The 25,415-nt window shown below is 40.3% G+C and overlaps 3 protein-coding genes across 3 annotated transcripts; 2 read left to right on the forward strand and 1 right to left on the reverse strand.

The window, feature by feature from the left end:
• The first annotated feature begins 320 nt into the window (after positions 1–320).
• LOC132955778 (cytochrome c oxidase assembly protein COX19) lies at positions 321–2,903 on the forward strand. Its single transcript, XM_061028790.1, has 3 exons — positions 321–494; positions 2,337–2,448; positions 2,553–2,903. Exons 1-3 carry the CDS (start codon positions 413–415, stop codon positions 2,644–2,646), a joined length of 288 nt encoding a protein of 95 aa, XP_060884773.1. The 5' UTR covers positions 321–412; the 3' UTR covers positions 2,647–2,903.
• Positions 2,904–3,507: 604 nt separating this feature from the next.
• LOC132955317 (RNA-binding protein with serine-rich domain 1-like) lies at positions 3,508–10,916 on the reverse strand. Its single transcript, XM_061028116.1, has 7 exons — positions 10,850–10,916; positions 9,094–9,240; positions 8,732–8,893; positions 8,353–8,455; positions 7,016–7,169; positions 6,645–6,786; positions 3,508–6,439 (listed from the first exon to the last, which is right to left on the reverse strand). Coding segments are annotated over exons 1-7 (810 nt in total). The 5' UTR covers positions 10,852–10,916; the 3' UTR covers positions 3,508–6,339.
• A 228-nt stretch (positions 10,917–11,144) lies between these two features.
• On the forward strand, positions 11,145–15,454 carry LOC132955312 (solute carrier family 2, facilitated glucose transporter member 11-like). Its single transcript, XM_061028110.1, has 2 exons — positions 11,145–11,222; positions 11,318–15,454. The coding sequence occupies exon 2, from the start codon at positions 11,384–11,386 to the stop codon at positions 12,983–12,985; it is 1,602 nt and encodes a 533-aa protein (XP_060884093.1). The 5' UTR covers positions 11,145–11,222; positions 11,318–11,383; the 3' UTR covers positions 12,986–15,454.
• The last annotated feature ends 9,961 nt before the right edge of the window (positions 15,455–25,415 follow it).

Here is a 25,415-nt window from a genome sequence, read left to right on the forward strand (position 1 = left end):
TGAGGATAATTTGTTGTCCTTAATTAAAAACTCTTCGGACTTTTTTTTAAAATGTATTTTATTTTGGGGCCTCTAATTGAGAGACAGGACAGTGGATAGAGTCGGAAGCCAGAGAGGGGGAGAGAGTGGGGAGTGACATGCGGGGGGGGGGCACAGGCAGGGCTCGAGCCCGGGTCGCCCGCCCGAGGCGGCGGCCTCCATGCATGGGGCGCGCGCCCTAACCACTGCACCACTAGCGCCCCAAAAACTCATCAGACTTTTAAATCGAATCCTCCATCGATGCGACTTCAAGCGACTACTAATGTCTGGCTGACGTAAACAAGACGTCATACTTACGCGACCAAAGCACTGCTACTGTTGCCGCAGAAAAACACTGGAAGCTTCTTCTCAGGGACTTTTGACACTTCAAACTATGTCGACTGCTATGAATTTCGGGTCGAAGAGTTTTAAACCTCGGGCTCCTGACAAAGGCTCGTTCCCTCTGGATCATTTCGGTAAGTTTAACACGAAGAATCTCAACTGAATACTACAATTAAATAATGAATAGATGTTATTCAGAGAATGTGAGTTTAGGTTTGACCTTATTGTTTCTGTATGTTAACTTAGATCTACTTCTCTTTCTGTACAGATTCAGTTTTAACCGAGTATGATGGATTGTGTAGATAGAAATGTGTGAAATGTCACAGTGATGATATACTTTTATTAAATATCTCTTAACGTCAGTATCATCATTATGAGCCACTGATATGAATAAAGTAAATAATAAACTCTAACTCACCCTGTTACACTGAGTCACAGCTGATGATTTGTCCTAGGTGGAATGTTTTTTTAAATGTTTTTGTCCATTTGTCATTTCCATTAATTGTATCTAACCTGTGGCTCATGTTTGTGATTTTGCTGCTCTGCTCTCATAAATAGAATGGATTATCTGTCTATGGCAAGCCGTTTAGGAAATTAATATATTGAACGAAACTTTTAATATATTGAACGAAACTTTGAATATATTGAATGAAACTTTGAATATATTGAACGAAGTCTGAATATATGGAATTGAAGCTGATTTAAATTCTCCAAATCCACCAGTTTCATTGTTGTCATCCAAAAGACACCCTGCTGAATATGCTGGTTTTGCAAAATGACATCAGCTGAAATATACCAATAGTTTGTTGACCGTGAAAACTTTTTTGAAACAGCTGTTTGAACTCAAAATCATATGAATAATTTTGAATGTAGATTGCGTCACCTTGAAGATCATAGTTCAATTATTGGAACACTTTTACTGCTTATGAGTAGTAATGTTCAACAAAACATTGCTGAGCGCACTTTGTGCATCCAGCTTTAGGGATTTTTTACTTCCTGATTCTCTTACTGAAATGTCAGCTGAAATAACACTACAGACTTCTATTCCATATATTCAAAGTTTCATTCAATATATTAATTTCCTGAACGGCTTGTCTGTTATTATTACCAATCAATACAATCCAAATGGAAAGCTTAACAAGGGCAATGAAAAAGGTCATTGCTATAAAATGAAACAAACAGTTTAAAACATTGACATCTTTCAGCAGCGAGACAAAACTTCTCATGAAATCCAGTCAGAAGATGTTAGAACTGGAGATGCACCGATTGGATACCGATGTTGAACCGATGCGTCCGTAGTTAGAACACAAATCTCTTTTTGCTCCGAGAGTTTATATGAAAACGTGAAATACATTCAGAACAGCTGAAAGCAGACGTGCATCTCTCTGGTGTAAATATAAAAGTAACATATAATAGGCAATAAGTGGGCTGTTTCCTGATACTGTTTCATGGTTTATAACAATCAACAATTTACAAATGTAGATCTCGTCTCATAGAGAGCAAACACTGCTCCATTTTTATATTTTTGATATCCCACATTCTTTTACTTCAGCTCAACATTCTACCTTGTTTTTCTGTTTATTTCCTTTTTCCTTGTTAATTGTTTAGCACCAGTACACCAAGTCAAATTCCTTGTATGTGTACTTGGCAATAAACCCCGATTCTGATTCTGATTCTGATGTCCCTCTTCAGGTACACTGGCATAAAACGGTCTTGGGTTTGTAGCATTGAGGAAACTGTCTCAGTCGTTTGTGGTTACATTCAAACCTGACTCAAGTCAACACCTACTATACTTAATAACAAACAAGTTTTGTACACCTCAAGCAATTATCAATTATCAACACAGTATATGTATTACTTTGGGCTTTTCGACCACATGGCAAGATGTAATCCTGTCTTAACTTTTTGACAAACTTCAACATATCAGAGCATGAACCTGTAAGATGGACCTTCATATTGTCTTGTTATTATTTCAGGGGAGTGTAAAACCTTCAAGGAGACGTTTATGAAATGCCTGAGAGACAACAGTTTTGACAACTCAATGTGCAGACTGCAGTCCAAAGACTACCTCGAGTGCCGCATGAATAAGTAAGACACGTCCTCAATAATGGCAGCCAACACATCTTATCATCCTCATGTCTGCTTATTCTAGTGAAACATATTTAACTTTACTTGTCCTCTTGTGTGTCCAGTCAGCTGATGGCCAAGGAGCCTCTGGAGAAACTAGGATTCAAGGATCTGATGGACCAACCTCCCAGCCAAGCAGACAAAGACACTAAACCCTGAACAACACAAAGTCCTCAAAACCCAACGAGAGGCCAAGGCTGCTGTGAGACTGAGGCTGAACAGTCTGGCTTCAAGGAGTTTCAAAATGTGGGCCTGCAAAAACCAAGGGGAGCTTTATGGTCACAATGTGGGCCCTGTGTGGGGGTACAGAGTACTCTTTGATTTTCATCAATCCTTTTCTGTACATAAGAAACACATGTAATATATATGAAGATGCTGCTTTGACGTGTCAATAAATATTTTGTTTTTAAACTAAACTGTCTCTCAAAATGTTTCTCTCAGCTGCTGATGTTGGGATTTTAAAATGTATTTGTTTCTGTTACAATAGTGACCTCTGCTGGCCAATTATTGATACTACATACAAATTTCTTTGAAAGAGGATTGGAGCCACGTGAAACATCCACTTTATTTTTGAAATGTAAGTCATAATTGTGTTAAAATAATCTTCATTCTCTAATCTTTGTGTTCAGACTACCTTCTCTTTTTTATTTTGCTGGTGCATTGTCTTTTCACCTAAATCTAAAATAGATTCAAATAGGGCCCTTGCTCTGATTTGACCGTTTTCAAATGACCTCTGACGTGCCATACTTGATCTACTTTTAAACTCACAATTGAATGTTGCTGCCTTTTTTTTTTTTTTTACAATATTCATTATTGATTGTTTCATTTACTGATTTTTTTTGTCTTCTTGTTTTGAGTTTAAAAAAAATGCAGCTTCTATTGAGAACGTCATACTGAACTTTGTAGACTACTACAATGACAATAATCTTACTCATGTCCTTAAAAAATAGATATTTTCTAAGGTGCCACAGATAAATAACTTGAATGTGTAACATTTTTTAATCAATGACAGAAACTGTCTTCTGTTCAAATAATAACGTTTATTATGATCATACTTTGGTTGAGCACAAGCTGAACCATCCACAGCTGGAAATACAAAACATGAGACACCAAGTCAAGCCAGTAGCATCAGTACAGCTTTATACAACACGATTACAACTAAAACCAGTGTGACACGTACAAACCAAGAAGAAAAAGGAAATTGCTGATGGACCATTCAGTCTTTGTTAACTTGAGGAATTCTTTGTACTAGTGATGTCACTTAAAAAAAAAAAATCTAACGAATGTAGAATATGACGCAAAACGTTCAAACACAAAACTCAGCCTTTCTCCCCCCTGAATGTTCGAACGTTGAATAAAAAATGACACGCCCTACTTTGTACTAATCACCTTTATAAATAACTTCCTGTTTGGATGTTCTGTAAAAAGTGAAGCATCATTACCAATTTAACTGAACTGGACGGTTAGAAAAAAAAAAAATACATTAGCAAATTTAACCTAAATTATGACCAAATCTGTTATTCATCAACAATATTTAAAAACACTTAACAATAAAATAGATTTGAGAAAGATTGTACTGTAGTATTTTTGTAAGATCGCTTAAAGTAATGTGTGAACTTGCGCGGAGAACACAGACACTTCATCAAATCATGTTTCCCAAAAGGTGATTTGCTCCATGCTGACGATATTTGAATAAAAGAGTATAATATGCTAAGAAGCATTTCCTTTCATGTTACCTTCTTAAAGAAATACTCTTTAAAGGCATTCACAAAACGCATCGTCTAAAACTTTACAAATAAACTGGTTAAGAACGAGTCGTCAGAGTTAAATCTGAGACTTCTGCTGGAATACAATTGTCAGGGTTAAATGAGCTGGATGAAGCAACAGAGTCCGCTACACGATGCTATGATGAGAATATTTCCCTTTAAATCAATGTAGTTCAACAGAATCACACTATCAAGAAAAGAGCGGAGAAGAACTTCACAGTAGTCACAGTATATAAACGTCACTCTCCCTCCCATTGGCTCGAGCTGAATTCTCCAGAGAATATCCTGCTGTGTTCTCACTTCAGCTCACTTGCTGCAGAAAAAGATACTAGGGGTCTAGAAGGAGAAGCTCAGGGGGAAGTGTGAAACGAAAAATGTGGCTGTTTGCGTTCACACATACAGCTCCTGGAAATATCACAAGTTTTCTTTTAGTGTGAAAGCCCTATAGGATAAAGATGAACAGATCCATCCTAAACAAATGAGTGGACCGATAGCAGTGCAAAAGCAAACCTGGGGACGTAACAGAGCATGATTCATTGGAAGAGCTACCTAAAGTGGTGCAGTGACCTATGAAAGCCTGCATTCCTTCCTATTTATTTTGCATCTAAAATCAGTAGAAAGCAGTGACCGATGATTTCGTTTTTTTTTTGTTCTGTTTCTGGAAGTCACAGGATTCATTCTTTTTGAGGATCTCCACTCACATCGAGTGGTACAGTAGTCTGAAGTGTAAGAAATTATTTAGGAAAGAAGCAGTCAGTAGTGAATCTTCATATAAATTGTTTGGCACAAGCGTTCACCTCTGTGGAATCAGACACATTTTGCTGTAGCTTAACACAAACAGTCAACTGAAACACAGTTTTTAAATCAGCTGCCTCCTTCAGAAAACTACTAAAATCACCATGTTTGTAAAAGCTGCTTTAAACGCACAGTATGTAACGGAGCCCGACCGATTAACCGACCAGCCGATAATGACGGCCGATAACGGCATTTACAGTGACTATTGATCTCGGTTAATCTAATCCCAGATAGGTGCCGATATTAATAGATTTATTCAACAGTCAAATATCATTCCATTTGACTTTTGTTGTATTCAACTAGCAGTTTTCTTTCACCAGCAGAGGGTGCTGTATGGATTACAACAAGCATGATAACTGCATTCGAGGGATCAATGCAATGCATGTGTTTATCTATATCTACAAATCGAAGACAGATATCGGCCAATTTATCGGTATACATTTTTTTTCCCCCACTTTCTACCCTCCCCCGATATCGGTATTGGCTCGAAAGAACATTTATCTGTCGAGCCCTAGCATGTAAATTCTGCCTAGGGAGTCTCTCAATCAAAACAATAACAAAAGTTCATTCCGAGGCTTGCGGGGAATCATGGGAGTGATTCTCTCTGCTACTCCCTCCCCCCACCCCAGATGAAAACCAACTCTGCGTAGTCAAGGCGAACGGGCGAAACAGACCTGAGGAAGAGAATATCTTTACTGACCATATATGAAAGTGTGATTTACATGACGTTTTTATCACAGCAGCACATACAGCAGCAGTACGGCAGCTTTCAGTAGCAGTTCCTGCAGTCTTTGACATAACATCCGGGGTAAAAAAAACAAAAAAACATCCTGTGTTTCCATGGCAACGATAAACATGTTGTGTCAATGCGGCCGCAATGAAAGACACGTCCTGTTACAACTATATGATTTCAGATAACTGTCTGAAATATTAAAGGGGACGTAAATACTCAAAAGTTTTTAATAATTTTAGTTAATTTTCTAATAATTTAGATATTTTAGTGTAAACATTCTTTATATTTCACCGTATAGCTAATTATCTCAGATCTATTATACGGTTGTCTCTTAGTGTTAAACAGTGTTTGTTTCATTTGTGGAAAGTAACACTGGCTTCAATAATTCACTCGGGTACGGTTATCATTCCGGGCTATTTGTTTTCATCATTCAAGTTTCGGATTGTTTTAAATCAAAAAAAGAGGACGTTTTTCTTTCATATTTGATTGTTTACAGATATAAATAACAGCAACGGATCAGTCAGAGAGGAAGAGGAGGAGGAGGGGTTTCATTTTTCACTAGCGAGAGGAGTTAGAACTGGATCGAGACCGATGCCGACGACGGCCAGGCGATCTAGACCTGCGACGCACTGGAGAGCGTCGCCGTGGAGACCGAGACCTAGAGGAGAAAGAAATGCTGTCAGAAAAGGACTTGAGAGTTAAGAGAGAAAATCAACATCATTGAAAGTTAAAATCAAGTTTTGTGTGTTTTAAGATGTTTGAATCTCATATCGACCACGGATAAAATATACAATTATATTAATCCACGTTATTTATTTAAAAAAATCAAAGACTGCTTTATCTTTTACACGTCTCTTCTTTACCTTCTCCTCATGCGGGGTGGGGTGCGCCGCCACATTGGTGGGGGCGGAGGCATCCTGCGGGGAGGGGAAAACCTGCGAGGGGGAGGGCGCACCGTGGGAGCGAGCACAGCTGTGACTGTAATCTCCTGTCCGTCAATCTGACCTGAGGAAAATATCCAGGAAATCACATACTGAAGGTTTCTTATTTAAACATGATTTAAAAAAAGTGTACTTTAATTTCAGCATTCAGGATGAGCGCCACAAACAAACACGATCATCACTACACAGTCTTTGAGCCTAACGTCTCGTCTACACAGCTTCACTCACTCATTCATACAGTTCACTTCATTGCTCCGTTAGACACAACTTTCAACGTCCATGCTCCACCGTACCTCCGTCCATGTGTTTCAGGGCTTTCTCGGCCTCCTCAGGAGTCTCAAACTCCACATAGGCGTAGCCTTTGGACAGGTGAGGGTGGATGCGGTTCATAGGCATGTCAATCATCTTGATCTTGCCGTAGGTGGAGAAGATCTCCTGGATGTGATCCTTTGAAAGGTTGAGAAATGTAACATTAAATTCAGACATTTCATGAAAAGATACGGTATAGAATAGATTCCATATCTTTAAATAAAGAGAATTATGTGCTTAAAAAAAACCAAAAAAAAACTGTAAAACTAAGTCATTCAAAGTGTTCCTTTTGATAACAAGTCTTTAGTAACAAGTCCAATGTTTATTCAGGAAAGGTTGAGTAAGGCCCCGTGTCCATCTAGTGGTTATTTTCTCAGGGCAAGCAGGTTTTTTTCAATGGTTTTTAATGAGTAGAGAGTGTTCGCAGCAGGTGGCCGCCTGGAGAAAAAAAGCGCAGCATCTAGTGTCTTTTTTTATTTTTACGACAGTCCGCCTTTTTCATGTGCGCCCACTCCGAGTGCTGAAGTTGAACATTTTTTTTCAGAAAGGCGCTGTTGACGTCACAGGCGCTCTGTTCCAAATGTAGGATATGCCCGTAGTTTTGAATGGTGGGAAGAAGATGTTACGTTTTCCAAAGGATATTATCCCTAAAAAAAGTTTAAAAATGTCTGCGGGAAAATGTTGCTTCCTTAGTCTAAAACTTTATGGTAAATCAATTTGAGTATTTTCAGTCTTCTGACTACTCGAAGCACTTCTACACTGCAGGTCACAGCTACACATTCACACAATGATGGCAGAGGCTGCTTTGTAAAGTGTCCATCAGAGTTAAACTAATCCTATTCATACACATTCATCTGCTACTGACGAAGCAGACAAAGCAGCAGCAGGAGCTGTGGTGGAATTTCTGTAGTTATTTAGATTATAATGTACAGGCGTCATTAGGGTTATTCACTGTTCTCTAGTGTCAGTCAGACCTGACAGAGTTCAGCTGTGAGTCAAGTCTTAGTCATTTCCTCAACAGGAGCCACCTGTGGTAAAGTGTCTTGCCCAAGGACACAGCAGACATGTTGCTGCAGGAGCTGGGGATCAATACCCCGACCTTCCGGCTGAGAGACGACTGACCAACACTGATCCACAGCCCCATATATTTTGTGCTTTTTGTTGCCTTTTCTGTGTGTCACCTTCTCCCGCTCTGATGCTCTATGCCTGTGTAGAATATGGGTTAAGTACTTTTCTGATCCCTCAGACAATGTTCAGCAGATCAGGCAGTGTAAACCACTATTGCTGTGCTTGTGATCAGCAGTGTGATTTGAACTTTCACCTTGATAACATTTCTGGTGAGTCTTCCCAGGTAGACCTTGGTGGGTTTTGGTGTGGGGCTCCTCCGTCGTCTCTCCCTGTCATCCTTCTTTGCTGATTTTGACCTGGAATGACATTTCAATATCAGTTAATATGTAAATCATCCATGAGATCTTTTAAACTACAACGTCAAGTTTTGATTCCTTTTTGCTGACATAAAGACTTTTACCAGACTACAGTGTGAGGATATTCAAAATGTCCTCAGTTCATTTAAGATGCAGTTTGAAGGAACTTTTCAGCTTGTTAGCAATGAAATCAAACAAAAAAGACACACATGCCCCAAAAAATAATCACAAGAAGCACTAATACATTTCTAGCACAATTAGTAAATGAATTCATACTTTGAACGAGACCGCCGCCTGTTGTTGTGGCGCTGGCGGCTCGGGCTTGGTGAGGAGGATGAGGAGGACGAGGAAGACGAGCGGGAGCTGGATGAGCCTGAATGACTGGAGGCAGAGCTGGAGCCACTGGAGGAGCTGGAGCCTGAGCTACTTGAACTGGAACTGAGAGAGATGGGAAGATGTGGTTAAAACTGGTTTCTAAACGGTTTATCTCCACTGTATCGACAAAAAGCCTTCGTGGAATCAGACTGGTTTCAGACAGATTTTCTTATAGATACAGAAACAAATAGAACAGAACAAAGCTAAGAGAAAAACCTGACAGCATGTAGTCATATTACATCATATATAGTATCGCCTCTGACCTGCTGCTCCCACTTGAAGCATTGCGCCGTGTGCGGTTCTTCTCTCGACCTCTGCCCTTTTCAGCTCCTTCTTTTGTGGCGCCTGACTTCTCCTTACCGCGCTGTTTGCTTTTGTCATCCTCCTTCCTCTTTGTTGGGGAAGGCGCCCTGTGGTTAGAGATGCAAGTAAACTAAAATTCTACAATTCTACAATTCACTTAGCAGACGCTTTTATCCAAAGCGACGTGCATCAGAGAGTAAGTACAACACAAGCAAGGATCTGGAAAAAAGGGAACAATGTCAGTAAGAGCAAACGATCAGCTTTGAGTCTGATTGGACACACAGGTGCTGACAGGAAGTGCACAGAGGCAAAGCACAACATTGACTGCAGTTCTTGAGAGCTCTAATCAGTATAGAAACCATCTTATAAGTCATCGTTATCAAACAAAAACAATCGTCACAACCATCATCATCAATAATATGGAGACCATCATCATTAAGTTAGTAGGTATTCATGAAATTCTTAAAGGTGCAGAGGGACTCTGCAGATCACATGGAGTTTGGATGAGCTTTTCAGGCATTGGACAACACTTTAAAGATATGAAACTTTACACCATTAAAACATGAAAAACTAGATGTTTAGGTATTTGTTGTACATGCTGTTTGTAAACAACACTATAAACATGCTAACCCTTTACCAGACTACACTGACAAGTTGCTATCTAAGACATAGAACTTAAGCCACAAGCAGATGGTGAAGAACACATAGACAACAATATATATATTCATTTCTATTAGAGTAGAACAATCCAAGGCCCACTTTTTTTATTGTTTTGTTTTTCATTTGTTATTTATTCTTTTTGATAAGTTAATATGCTCTGTTGTTCTTTTTCTATTTTATTCTTTTATTTTTTCCTTCCTTTTTGCTCACTCTTCTCTTCTGTCGTAGAATGAGCGAACAGAAATATTTATCCATGCCTGTATAGATGATGCACTTATATGTAGATCTACGCTCATTCTGACAGTTTATGTTCTTTTACTTCAAAACTATCAAATAAAAAGTATTTTAAAAAAAGACATAGATGGGACATAGATGGGTAGGTATGAGCGTAGATATATACTCTGATATATATATATATATATATATATATATGTGTGTACTTTTCAAAAAGATGTCTGGTTGTTTAGATTTGATAAACATCACAGGTGTAGCTCGATAAATCATGCCTAATTATACTAAATAATTGGACCAATTAATCTAAAAGATTAGAGAGTTGGCCATAAATTACGGATGTTTTTTTGGGGTGTCTGCTTAAGATGAAAAAGAACAACAATCCACGACTCATGTCTGATAGTTTTGTGTCTTAACCTACAAAGTAAGTTTGCTGTAATATTCATAATGATATAAAACTGTTCTATTATTACTGCTCACTTTGTCCTTTTCGAAAATAAAACAAAAACAGAGCGAGAAAATAAAAGTACATCACTGAAATAAGTCGGTGAAATAATCAAATTAAACTTTAGAGTTATAAATGAACTTATAATTATTACCTCTCAGTCTGAGTCGATAAATAGACTCTCACGTCAATGAGCTTGTTAGCACTAGCCAGCTAATACTTATTTATAACATGTTAAACCTAAATTAGCATCGTAAAAACAAAAGGCTGCTCTCAATACGACACCAACGTTATCTCGTTATCATTCACTGTCAATGCAAACAATACATATTCCCAATAAAATAGAATATCAACTTGTACAATTACTCGCTTTTACTCACATCTTTCCAACTCCGTCACAAAAAGATGACGTCACATGTCGGCTTGAAGTCAACCAATCAAAAGGCTAGACGTACACACGAGACGTTCAAGGAAATTAGAACATTTTTCCCCTCAGTAAGGACTGATAGGGCATTTCCTCACATTTCTGCTAGTTTTATAAACCTTGTTGTCTCAGCTCACAAGATTATTAGTTGAATACAAACTTTGACTTGTCGTTCGAAGACAATGTCATGTGGTTTTCACGGTTATTTTACTGAGAACAATGCAGCACAGCACTGTTGATTTCCGTGGAGGTTGCCTTAGAGTCTATGTTGAGGAAGCACACATAACGGTACATGGACACTACCGGCAGGTGACAAGACGTTTACTCGGGTGAGACGACACTTTCAATGTCCCGTGTTCATCTTTAACATGGAGAGTTGTTCGTTAACTTAAGCGGTTTACACATTACTGTTATCTTTTTTTAGTAGCGTATATTACTGCTGTGTGGAGCATAGAGAGGACACCTCTCCTCTGTGATAGCAACACTCCTGATGTCCTCTACAGGCGACCCAGAGCAAGATGAAACCAGCAAACCATCACGTGGTGCCAGGACTCTCGCTTTGACTGTTTGCTCTGCTGCCATTGGAGGCACCTTCCAGTATGGATACAACATCTCGATTATCAATTCACCTACCAGCTACATCCAGGTTTTCATCAATGATACCTACGTGAAGCGCTGGGGCACTGGCCTGGAGAGTCCCCAGGTGACACTGGTGTGGACTCTGATAGTGTCAGCATTCTCACTGGGGGGTTTGCTTGGTGCCCTGTTAGCAGGACCTCTGGCGGTCCGCTTTGGAAGGAAGAACTCACTGCTTCTAAACAATTCCTTCTTGTTTGCCGGTGCTGTGCTCGTGCTGACATGCAGGATGGCTGAATCGTTTGAGATGCTCATCTGTGCTCGTTTTCTGGTGGGGATCAACTCAGGGGTCAGTATGAATGTTCAACCCATGTATTTTGGGGAAAGTGCCCCAAAACACCTCAGAGGAGCTACCGCTTTTTCATCTGCTGTCTTTACTGCGTTCGGGATCTTCTTGGGTCAAGTTGTGGGAATCACCGAAGTTCTGGGTGCAGAGCCTCTTTGGCCCTACTTGCTGGCTAGTAATGCTTTGCCAGGGTTGATCCAGCTTCTTACCCTACCCTGGTTCCCTGAAAGCCCCAGGTACCTTCTCATAGACCGGGGAGACAGGGAAGCATGTGTCAAGGCGCTTCAAAGACTTCGGGGTGGGGAGGTCCCCGTCTCGGAGATGGACGAGTTGCTTCAAGAGCAGCAGCTGCAAAAATCGGCAGCCTTAAATTCTGGATCTGCAGCTTCCACAAGGACGCCCTGGTCCCTGTTTAAGAGTCGTGACCTGCGATGCCAGCTCAGAACGGTCATGGCAGCCAGTAGTGCCATGATGCTCTGTGGCAATGACTCCATCTATTTCTATGCCTCTTACATCTTTCTCGAAGCAGGGATCCCTCCAGAAAAAGTCCAGTACATCACTATTGGAACGGGGGCGTCAGAGTTTACCGCCTCCATACTGAGTAACCTGCTGATTGAACGTGTTGGCCGCCGGTACCTTCTTATTGGAGGGTACTGCCTTATGTCTTGCTGGTCTTTAGTCTTCACTATAGCTCTTACCCTACAGAGCCACGGGGTGGCTGGGATGCCCTACCTCAGCATGGCATGTGTTTTTGCCTACATCCTCAGCTTTGGCTTGGGTCCTGCAGGAGTGACCGGGATCTTGCCAGCGGAAATATTTGACCAGGCATCTCGACCGGCAGCGTACATGGTTGCCGGCTCGTTTATGTGGATCAGCCTGTTCTTGGTGGGAATGCTGTTTCCCTTTATAGTCGGCAGCCTGGGAAACATCTGCTTTCTGCCATTTATGGCCGTGTGTGTGGTGTCTTCGGTGTTTTTAGGACTTACCTTACCAGAGACTAAGGGTAAGACGCTTTCTGAGATTACTGCAGAGTTCGATAAAAAGAATGGAGTGAAAAGGGAGAGGCAAGACATGCAGGTAGATGACGCCATTGGGGATCAGTACAAGTTGGGCAAAGCCTGCTCCTTTACTTCCCTCACACAAGATCCCGACCAAACGAACCATGTATGAAATTTGAGGCCAATCAGTTACAGATCTAATTGAACACGTAGTGCCTTTGTAACATCTTTATGCACTGTCAGTGCTGAATAGATTACTTCACATCGAATACACATGGAGTAATCTATCCAGTTGTCCTATTTATGAAAGATGGTCAATGTATCATTTCTTTAAGTTTTATTTTTTTATTGTAGTTTGGTCACACATGAGGTTACGTTAACCACCCTGTGTTTAAAGATTAAATATAGTCTTGACTACGGCTGGGCAATATGGACCAAAACTCATATCTCGATATTGTTTAGCCGAATGGTGATACTCGATATATACCGATATGTATTTTATTAACAGTGGAAACACACACAACACAACATAAAAATGTTCCTTAAATACAATAAAAGAGAGAGAGAGGAGGAGCGGGGTTAAGAGGGACAGACAGTCAGTCATCATCAGTGAGATGAGAAAAAAGTGACCTGGCACCTCTGTAACGTTATTTATAATGCAACTTAAACTATATCCATATTAATGATATTGTCTTACCCTATATCTTGTTTGAAAATATAAAGATATATCTTAAAAACTCGATATATTTCCCAGCCCTAGTCTTGGCCATTCTATTATACATCTACACTTCCATCCATTTACATTTTCAAACAAAATAAGAACCCATCATTTCCATTGAGTTCAAAGATTAAGGGTTGGTATGGACTTCTCTGTAAATTAACTACAACATAGTCCTAAAAAATGTATCCTGGGTTATCCTGTGCCTAAACTTTAACGACAGAATGGTCACTTATCACTTACAGTTAACAATCCTACATGGTAAAAAAATAACATTCACCTTATAAAACCCTGATTCACTTTTTTTTGTAGTTTTTTTTTTGTTTGTAATTGTACTTTTCCCAAAGTTCTTCTTTTAAGTTTTGAATTTTTTGTACCTTTTTTGAGTCGGAGGAAAGACTTAATTGTGGCCAGAGAGGAGATGACTGAAGTACAGCCGTGCAATATACAGTATGAAGAGGTGGAGATGGATGGACTGTTAAAGTCAAAGTATTCTCGCTCTTTCTGACTTAAGCCTTCTTCATCAAACCTATACTATAGGTAAAAGATGTAGCCTATGTAAGTGGTCCTTGCCTTCATGAGCCGATATTCTTCTATTCCTGTATTATATACTTCAAACAATGGGGCCTGAAACTTGGCAGGAAAAGAAAGGTTGAAGCAAAGACTGCCAATCCAAAGTCAAGTTTAAATGCCGACAGGCTGGAGCGGCGAGCCACAAACTGGCTTCAAGCTTAATGTCCTCCATAGTTTGAATGGGATGCTACCAAAAATAACCGACGTATTGCTACATTTCTGTGAAGGTGCATGGCAGCCACGGTAGAGCGAGGAAGAATAAATCATGCTTTTGCTGTTGAATGTGACCCCTGCACTGCTAGAATAATGGACCTGTAATGTACAATAGACAATACGAGGAGTAATTACCTCAAATGTAGCTGCATAACTCCTCGTCATACCTACCAAAACTCTGTGAAGGTACTGCCATTAGGAAAAATGTTTGCCAGTTGGTTAGTATTTAAAATGCATGTATCAAAGGATTGCCCTCTCTAAACCAAATGTTGCACTGACTAGATTACAGCTGGCCCTGTTTTCTAATCGATGTTCTGTGTATCCAGTCCATTGATCCATGCTTGTGTACATCTCATTTTTCAGTCAAATCAGAGAAGGAATGCTACCTCTCTAAACTATGGCAGGTTTTTTTTTGTGTGTAATGCTCTGCCAAGTTAATTTCACCAGCCACTGTTAATTTTATGTAATTATTTATTTTCTAAACAGATGAATTATTGAAGAAGTTGTACTTCCGCTCAAGGCATCTATTACCAGCCGTTTAACCAACTGTAAAAACGTCTTCTGCATGCACTAGAGTTTTTCGAAAATGCAGCTCTGAAAAACAGCCACCAGGTGTCACTGTTGTCATTGTCACTGTAGGCTCCCTTTTCCTGTATGACAGTATGATTATTTTCTATTACCACTGTATCATTATAGAGTATATATCTAGAAAAGATCTATCTATATAATATACAAATGTAATCACAGCCATGATGACACATTTAACCCTTGTAGACCTTACCTGTATTTTTTTTATGTGTCTTTTTGTTTCCTTTATTTAACGTTGGATGTTTTTGCTGAAGAATGTTTTTTTTTTTGTAAATTATTAATCCACTGACCCTCTATTTTCCTAAAAATGGCTAAACTTCTTGCTGGATTTCATGCCAAAAAGGCTGTGCACGTGGAATATATAATTAATTGTCATTGTATGAAGCTGCCATTCAAAAAGCATGTGTAGACAATCCTTGTATCTCGCTGTATGATCCTCAGTCTTTATTCTTCTGTAATGAATTTCTATTTTGCAACACTGCATATATTTATTCTATTCTATTTTTAGACTCAGATGCACGTACACAGAAATAAAGCTGACCTACGCCATCGTGTCTTTGGTAGTCTGGTTTGTTGGATCGATTCTGCCTTTCTGGTAACTGCTCTCTGTTTTAATTACATTAAGTCACATTACTTTGGCTCACTTGCCTCTGGCACTTCAATCCAGCCATTCCTACCCACTGCTATTAAATTTGTCAGTGTAATACTGTTTATTTATGGGAACCAGAGCGGTCTCAGTCAACATCTCACTGTGAAGGAGGTGAAAGTGTGTAACTCATTTACATTATTTTCACACAATGGAGAAAGTTTCTATTTCTACTGCAACTAAAGGACAAGTAACGTTTTGTTTTTAAGTGTGTACATGCTACAAGAAGGTTTTCAGTGGATATGACTGAAATGTTAAAAGTCAAGTTTATTTATATAGCACATTTCAGCAACAGGGTGATTCAAAGGGCTTCACACAGGACATCAAGAGCGTCAAGACAAAGAGAGAAAGAAACATTAAAATACAAGATTTCAAAAATCAACTCAACAAACCCTTAACACTCAGAAAATACTATAATATCAAATTAAAATAGAAAAATCCAAAAGAAAGACAGAAATATGGCATCAAGCGGGAAAAAAATACATTTAGATTTAAAATGTAAAAAAAACCTTAGATTTGTAATGGCGATGTAATCTGCTCTGCTCGCCTTTCAGTGTTATACTGCTCTGTCCAGGGGCGATTCTAGAGTCTGTTGGGGCTCTAGGCAAAAATCAGTTGGCAACTGCTTGGGGCCCCAGACCAGTAGGAGGGGGCTACTGAGGGCTCACAAACTTAAACCAAAGCAGTGGCCCAAAATGTGCAAATTTTGAATGTAGGAAACCTCCCTAAGGGGGCCCTATCAGATAGCACTCACTCTTGTTGCCCTAATAAGATTGTCAATGAAAGTCAATGAAGGAAAAGGGAGAGGAATTACCTGTCTATAGGAGAGAGAAAAGAAACAGGAGAAAAAAGAAGAAGAAGGTGGCTGGTAGACATAATGGTGATGAGCACTGGTTGGAGGGCCCCCTACTGGTCTGGGGTCAATCAGTTGCCTGCCTTGCCTGTTGACAAGCTGCACCTCTGCTGAATTTCCCCGACTTCAGAGTCTTATCTTCCACGAGGAACACAGATTCACCGGCTGGTCTTGCCTGATTGAGATCAACTCAGGCTCACAGTTTGCTCCCGTTGTGTTTTCAAGCACGGCCCTAAGCTTCCCTGGAAACTCCACCCAGGGGTGCTGTGGTGTTGAAATCCACCCACAGTCGTTACAGTTTAACATTGCACCAATTTGTTTTCAAGAAATTGCCTATATGTTGGGTCTGTCAATAAAAGTGAACAATTACTTCAAGTAATCATCTTACTGGAACATACAGTACCATTTCCTTTGCTGCGTCAGTAAACGTTCTCTGGAGCGGGATGAGACATATATTTTTTTCTATCTTTCCAGGATATGAGAAACAGTAAAACATCATTTGGAATATCCACAAAATAGCCCTTTCTGTCAGTTTTGGGCCAGATATGGTGAAATTAATTTTTAATGCGCTCCATCTCCATCTCCCAATCACTTCCAAGTGTATCATTTCATCAGTCTAAGCAGATATCATCGGCCCATGAAACACCCACCAGCAATGTCTGGGCTTTTATCCTGGCAACACTAAGTCACTGTAGAGTCTGAGTACCACAGACTGTCTCACAGGATATGATTACCACATATCTGTTAGCCTATCATTTATTATTGTCTATAACTCATTTACTGAGCTCACCGGATTGGTTTGGCATGATTTGCTTTCTTGAAGAAGGTAACAGAGGATAAAACTGCAACAGCTCTCTGTTAAATATGAAGCTACAGCTTAGACATGTTTGATGATTTAAAGACTTAAAAACAGGGAAGCTGCTCGCATGTCACGGTCCAAGGCAGCAACAAAAACATCCCTGAGGCATTTTTACAGCAGACACAAACAATGTGCCAAGTGGACTAAAGGAACACACATTATTATTTTAACCAGCCTGATTTTATCCAAATGCTATTTTACTAGTTTGCTGCGTCACGAATAAACCAATGAACTATACCACATGTAAATGGACTTTTTAAATAGGCTCCAGCATGTACATTTTTCTAGTCTTCTAGCTACTCAAAGTGCTTTTTACACGACATGTCACATTTTCCCTGCACACTGATGGCAGAGACTGCTATGTAAATCAGTATTTATTAATCCACACACCACTGACATACTGTAGCATGCCAACAATTTGGGATTTGTCTCACCCAAGGACACTTTGACATGTGAGTGCAGGAGCTGGGGATTGAACCCCTGACCTCCCAGTTGAGAGACGAGCTGTAGAATCAGAGTGAGTGTAGAGACTCAGTCTTGGTATTATTACCAGCTCGAATGTTAACACCCCCCCCCCCCCCCCACCCCCACCCCCCCAATTAATCGTTAAGATATGACTTTTGAGGATTAAGGTTTCCACATTTAGGCAGGACATTGGGTGTCTGTGGGTGAGTGGTAGAGTCGGTCGACAGCGAGAGAAAGCAAGTTTCAGCCTGCTATTTGTTTGCGTCTTTCTCCTCAACTGAGGAGTGCAGGTTTCCAAAGGCAACCAAAAGCAGGGAGTTAAGAGTATCACCTTTAATTAGACTTCCTGTTTGTTTCTAAGAAGAGAGGTGAACATGTTTCTGTGCACTTGAAGAACATTAGACAAGGGAATTATGTTGTAAAATAATTTCATGGGCCGAAAAAAGATATCAGATCTCGAGCACATGGGCAAGAGAAACTGAAGCTGTCTGCGAGATGTCGCTTGTGAACGATCCTGTGCAACAAAAACAGGCTGATGAAACTATTAAGAAGCAGACAGGCGGCCCCAGTGGACCTGCCGGAGAGCTTTATCACGACTGTCTTTGAAGCAGGTTGGTCTGAACCTATGATACGAGTACATAGCATGAAATAGAGTTTTTTATTACTGTTTGTCTTTTTCTTCTTGGGCCGGGCACACACTGAGGGGTTCACTAGGGGCGAAAGTCTTCCTCATCCTCTTCTTCAGAGAGAATTCATTTCCTCGTAAATAAAAGCCATCAGGATTTATAATGAGGCACCTGCACTAACAGAAGACCAAGGATGTCATCAGCTCAACATAATGAAAAGTCCATCACCCTAATTGTGAATCAATAGTGACTTACTAGTCTCCACATCAATAATAGTCTTTTACACTTCATGTCAGCACAGAATTAATGCAACCACACACACTTATGGCTCTGCCTTTTTGGACTAATTTTGGGTTCGGTATCTCGCCCCAGGACACACAGGATGGTTTGTTAAGTGCACATCTCCCAGGAGCAATTTGTGTCTTGCTTCCATGACACTTCCACATGTGGACTACCAGAGCTGGGATTTAACTGTCAATTTTTTTTCTAGTGGCAGACAAACCACTCTATCACTTAAGTCACAGATGTCGAAGCTGCAGTTGATAAAACATAATGACAGTTGCCATTTCAGCCTGAAAATGAAATGCTGCTGGCGAGAAATGAGAACCTCTCATTGTTTTCCTGGTATACTGGAAGGAGGAGGCAGACATCCTCTGTACTTTTATGAGTGGGCTTAAAACATTCCTTTTTGATACAGCTGATAGTCGGAAACTGGATGGAGCAGCTCCTAGTTATGCTGCTATACGGGTTAGACTGCCAGGGGGCCTGGCACTTTGCGCTCCTCTCTCTTTCTCTCTCTCTCTCTCTCTCTCTCTCTCTTTGTCTCCCTCTCTCCGCCTTATCATATGACTGCACAGCACTGTCTTTAAATCTTCATGTACCTTGCATGTTACCAACCATATTTGTTCCTGGGAACTAGCTCCCTTGCCTCATTGCTATGGCTTGTATTTAGGGATAGCTTGCTGCTATGGCATAAATTAACATGTTTACAGCCTGGTTCAAAAAAACAAATATGTCTGATTAGTAATTGTCATCATGGGCACACACTGTACGGGCGGGCTTGTTGCCGATGAGCCTCCAGAGCCCCCTGCAGGAACAGATGGGTGACGTCACTCAGGCTTCATCCATTAATATTTACAGTCAATGATTATGTCCCCAGGGTTTACCCCCCCCCCCCCCCCTTTTTAAACCTCTTTTTTGCGGCTTGAAGAAGAAACATTGGAAAATTGAGCCATTATCATTTAGATCACAATCATTCCTCACTGTCACCATTTCCCAGATAATATGATGAGGAATAAATTGGATGGATTTTTAACACCACACAGAAGCTCTGCAGCTTCACCAGTTGAACAGGAGGACTATCAATCTATTTCATCCGTCTGCTCAACTAAATGAGGAACATAGGAGCTACTATTCAGTATGAGAAACAGACCTATAAATGGCAGGTCTAGTAGGACAGCATATAAAGCTACACATGTAATAAAGATGACCATTTAATTGCACTAGGCTATATAATGGAAGGCCGTGCACCTTCACAGGTATTTTGTGATTATTGTGTCACACTGAAATGTTTTGTCACATTTGTGTTTGGTTATTTTCTATGACTATTATACAAACGTATCAGTATTTTAGTGAAAGAAGAGATTTTAAAGTTGTTCCTGACTTTGCCACAAGGGGGCAGCACCTCCACCTCTTTGCTGCGCTCTGCTTCAGTCTGGCAGAAGCGTGTTTCAGTGTGCTTTCTTTGTCTTTTGCAGGATAGTAATCAAAGTTTGAAACACAGAACGTTCACAATATGATTCAGATGTAATTCCAGTAAATGTTTTATTGGTTTTTACATCACTTTGTTCGTCCTTACATTTGTAAAGAGTGTATAAACGTTTCGAGTGCTAGCATGCTATTGCTAAGTAAAGTGCCTCTTGCATGACTGGTGCCCCCGGGCAAGACAACCCGAATGCAGAACTGTTCAAAGTACATCCAGAACTTTCAGCAAAACTGCTCAAACCACTCTTCACATCCATATGGGAGGGGAAGACGATACCAAACGATTGGTCAAAGGGTGTAATCGTAAAGATCCCCAAGAAAGGTTCCCTAAAAAACTGTGACAACTGGCGTGGAATTACCCTTTTGTCAATTCCAAGCAAAATACTTGCAAAGATCATCATACAAAGAATTTCAGACGCAGTAGACAAGCAGCTCAGAAGAGAGCAAGCAGGATTTCGGAAAGGAAGAGGGTGTGCCGACCAGATTTTCACTCTGCGCAACATCATAGAGCAGTGCACAGAATGGCAAAGACAGCTATATATCAACTTTGTAGACTTCGAGAAAGCATTTGACAGCATCCACAGGGACAGTTTATGGCGCATTCTACATTTGTATGGGATTCCACAAGAAATCATCCTCATCATAAAGGGTTTTTACACCAACTTCACATGCCAAGTAGGAAACAGCAACCACACTTTTGAAGTCAAGACTGGAGTGAGGCAAGGATGCGTGATGTCAGCATTACTCTTCAATACCGTCATAGACTGGGTGATGCGAAGAACAACCGAAGATCAACCTAGAGGCATCAGATGGACACTATTTACAACACTTGAAGACCTAGACTTTGCAGACGACTTGGCACTGGTTTCCCATACCCACCAACATATGCAAGAAAAAACATCCCGTGTCAACAGATTTGCACAACAAATAGGACTGAACATAAGCCTGAAGAAAACAGAGGTGATGACCTTAAACACACAAAATCCCCCACCCATACAAATAAATGGAGTAAATATACCCACAACAGAAGAGTTTTCATATCTAGGAAGCACTGTTAGATATGATGGAGGAACAGGCAATGACATCAAAAGCCGACTCAACAAGGCAAGAAACACATTCAGAATGATGAACAATGTGTGGAAGTCCACGAAGTACAGCATCAACACCAAACTCAAGTTGTACCAGAGCTGTGTTCTCTCCACCTTACTATACAGCTCCGAATGCTGGAGGATGACAGAGAAAGACCTTTCCAAGCTCTCGGCATTCCACACAAGAAACCTCAGAAAAATCCTACGTATCTTCTGGCCTAACACCATCTCCAACCAGCAATTACTTGCTCGGACCAACCAAGAAAGTATAGAGACCATCATAAAAAGAAGGCGGTGGAGATGGATTGGACACATCATGCGAAAAGAACAGGATTACATTACTAGAACCGCCCTACACTGGACACCTGAAGGCAAACGAAAGAGAGGACGACCCAAAGAAACCTGGCGTCGAACAGTGGAGAAAGAACTGAAAGACATGAAGCAGACCTGGAGTTCTATCCAAAAGCTCGTCCAAAACAGACAGGAGTGGAGATCCTTTGTTGCTGCCCTACATGCCAGTAGGCATAAAGGGCAGTAAGTAAGTAAGTAAGCATGACTGGTAACTTTCACTTTCACTCACTTCTGAATTTTAGTCGGTTAAAAACACTCCTGATAGCCTACTGTGTAAAATAAATAATACATTTATTAATTTTCTTTATGTAGAAAATTAATCTTTTTGTATCAGTTAAAATGTTCCTTATAGCTCCGTCAGTTAACATTGAAAATGAAAATAGCAAAATGCCAATTTAGGTAATTTTACCACAATGAGTTTGTTTTTACATTGATGTTTGTTTGAACAGTAACATGAGATTGTGTATTTAGTTTATATATTTGAGTGTCTGAAATGCACTCAAAGAAACAACATATTTAGTATTTTTTGCAAATGAAAGTCTGGCAGAAGCGAGAGAAGAGTGAACAACTACAGCCGACTCAGTGTGCTTTCTTTGTCTTTTACAGATGTTCTTTAAGCTGTTGGCAGGTTCCATCCCGTACCTATGACATTATGAGAACTGTACATTACTGTGGTAGTGGGGTTGTTATAGGCTCATCTGTAGGGGAGAGCTGTGTAGGTGGCTTGGGGGAGCAGTGCCAGAGTTAATTAACACAGGTGAGATCTGTCAAGTGATTGCTCTCCTTCTTCTCTCTCAGCAGCAGGCTGGAGCTGGACAGACACAGACACACACACACACACACACACACACACACACACACACACACACACACACACACACACACACACACACACACACACACAAGCCTGAGCAGCAGGCTGTACTCCTCGCTGGAGGAGCGTTTTATGTTTGGATTTTTAACACAAAAGAAACTTGAATAAGATCTGGAGACATCGGGCAAGTTCTGTAAAGATTTGTTTATGTTGGCTGATAGTGTGAGTGTGTGCGAGAAAAATGAAAAATGTGAAATACCAACTTGATGTATCCGTGTGTGTATGTTGTGCTGAACTGAACCCAGTAGCAGTCAACTGTTACAATTACTTACCAAGAAACAAATACACTGGGCATTTAGAGACTTTAAGTCAAGACATTATACTTGTTGTAATCATTACACAGCTTAAACTCAAGTGCACAATGGAGTATCCATCAGGTACCAAGAATATACCAAAACACTAGACTTCAATTAATTGCATATTTGCTCATTTGATGCTGGATGTATAATTAAGTAATTTATTCATAATATGTCAAATTAATTTTTCATATCAGTCTGAAGAGCAGTATTTTTTTGTCTTTCTGAAACTGAAAGAGTTAACACAGAATATAGGTTTGACTTCAAACACATTTCCTTTTACCTATTTATTTTTCATTTTTTAATGATGATTTCTAGCAAGTGTTCTACAGTTAACTAAACCATAACCACCCCAAGCCGCCTTCAAACGACCCTCTTAATCAAGGGAATCTAAATTAAGTCTGGGGCATGACATAATTGGATCAGTGGGTGTTAAGTGGGATCTGGAAGAATAACAACACTCAGCATAACAAATTACCAAAATAATAATTGCTGACCAGCCAATGAAGGCTTACAGTTTATTGAGATTGATTATGTCCACAAGTGAAATCTGTTTTTCATACTGTGCAGGAATTAACTGGTGATCAGCTTCTGATTAGCTGAGAAAACCAAGTGCTGGTTTATACTCATATGAGGATTTAAACAATGTGAAGAAAAAGACAAGCAAGATGTTTAGTTTACAAAGGCTAAATTATTTCTTTCACCCCATTGTCCCACATCAATCTCCCTCTATCCCACTTTCCAAGTCCGACTTTCCAACTGGCTGTTAAACATAAGTCTGGTTCTGCTCGAGGTTTCTTCCTCTTAAGGAGAGGTTTTTACCTTCCACTGTAACTTTGCTAAATGTTGCTTGACTGCACTACATCCTGCATCACCTCCACTCCCGGGGGACTTACGCTAGGATCCTGTTTTCTTGACTACAGCTTGGCGTTCAACAACATAATCCCAGATATCTTCCACCACAAATTGACCTAGAGTTTGCTGGAGGGATTATACATCCAGTGTGGCCTGGGAACGCCCCGGATTCCCCCAGGAGGAGCTGGAAAACGTTGCTGGGGAGCGGGAAGTCTGGGGTGATTTACTGCACTTGCTGCCACCACGACCTGACCTCAGATAAGCGGGAAACAATGGATAGATGGACAAACTGCCTCAGCTCACAGTGCCCGCCTCTACCTGCCAGTGGATTACAAACTTCTTGACTGACAGGAGGCAGCAGGTGAGGCTGGGGAGCATCACATCACCAGCCTCATCTGCTGCCTCCTCCAGAGTTATAAATTGAATTTCCCCTTGCAGGATTAATAAAGTACATGTTCTTCTTCTTCTACTTTTGTACATGGAGAGCACAGGTTACCAAAGTTGTGATCATACCGGGCCAATAAAGCTGATTCTGATTCTCTCTTAGTGCTGTGCTCACGGTAGATTAATGCTATATAACAATGATATAATATCTAATATAACAGAGTACAACCTAGACCTGCAATTTTTGTAAAGTGTCTCGAGATATGATGCCAGAATGATTTCACTCACTCCTCACCTTGTAATTGAGGATGGCCTGGAAAAACACCACATTGCAGCTAACCACTAATCATCCATCCTTTAAGCACAGCATGATACACACCACAGAGGACTCTGTTAGGGATGATGAGGACTATACATAGCTGTGTTGTTGTGACAAAGTGACGGCTACAGGCTGTTATCTGTACACGTTTTAAGACACACATCTGGAAATGTTAAATACACACACTCCACATTCACAGGTTAGACTGTATATGCATACATAATTCAATGAAACTTAAAGAAAGTTATGTCATCCTCATACAGTTCAGTATCAGGTCTAATTTCTAAAGCCTAATGAATAGGAAATGGTGTCAATGTAGAAACCTGTATGTGTGTGTTATGGGCTGTGGTGTGTTGGTGTTGTTGTCCTCCCCTCCCTCTCTTTTCCTTGTTTTGCTTAAAGATTGGTGCTCCACCCAGAGGATGTAAATTGGGCTCACCTGGCTGTAGTTGGCAATCAGGTCCCGCATGCAGCAGAAGATTAAATGCAGTGTGGCCACATGTGGGGGGGTTCATTCGTGTGCTGGACCCTCAGGCTGCAGGGACATTTTCTTCTCTAGTGAAAGGAGTTGAAAGTAAACCGGTTGAGAGTTTAGTTTATTCATTTGTCTTTAACTTTGTTCTTTCTAGGTTTAGCAAGTAACCATCGGCTTCTCATTTTTTAAAAGGTTATTAATTAAACAAGCTTGTTCTCTGTTAGTTGTGTTTTTGTTGCCTTTTTGTTGTTAAATCCTTAAACTTTTTTGGTAAAAAATTCTAGTCTCCACTTTTTCATCCCGGGTTCATTATTAATTTTTGTTCCCGAATCCCATTGCAATCCGGGGGACCTGTTTCCTTTCTATTATCTGCCATGTAAATCATTGCTCTGTGTTGATACACTGTGCTCTGTTCTGGGATCACATCTTAGCCTGTGATTTACATGATTGCAACATTTGGGTTTTCTATGGCGTTTACTTCTATACTCTGTGGCCTGTCATTAGTTTCACAGTTACTTATAAGACCTCCACCATGTGCATACTGATATCATCTGCACCCATGTGGTTATAATACATAAAGAAAAGAAAAAAAACAGGTAAATGGATGGAGGATACTATTATCCTATTTCCGGAAAATTACGAAGGAGCCCTTTAA

This window comes from Labrus mixtus, chromosome 21, assembly GCF_963584025.1.
Source record: "Labrus mixtus chromosome 21, fLabMix1.1, whole genome shotgun sequence".
Lineage (NCBI taxonomy): Eukaryota > Metazoa > Chordata > Actinopteri > Labriformes > Labridae > Labrus > Labrus mixtus.

Coding starts and splice junctions, on each gene's coding strand:
- LOC132955778 (XM_061028790.1), top strand. CDS start 413: ATGTCGACTGCTATGAATTTCGGGTCGAAGAGTTTTAAACCTCGGGCT. Junction 495..2,336: donor GTTCCCTCTGGATCATTTCG/GTAAGTTTAACA, acceptor TTATTATTTCAG/GGGAGTGTAAAACCTTCAAG. Junction 2,449..2,552: donor CTCGAGTGCCGCATGAATAA/GTAAGACACGTC, acceptor TTGTGTGTCCAG/TCAGCTGATGGCCAAGGAGC.
- LOC132955317 (XM_061028116.1), bottom strand. Junction 8,456..8,731: donor AGGCGGCGGTCTCGTTCAAA/GTATGAATTCAT, acceptor ATGTCATTCCAG/GTCAAAATCAGCAAAGAAGG. Junction 6,440..6,644: donor CCACCCCGCATGAGGAGAAG/GTAAAGAAGAGA, acceptor TTTCTCCTCTAG/GTCTCGGTCTCCACGGCGAC.
- LOC132955312 (XM_061028110.1), top strand. CDS start 11,384: ATGTCCTCTACAGGCGACCCAGAGCAAGATGAAACCAGCAAACCATCA.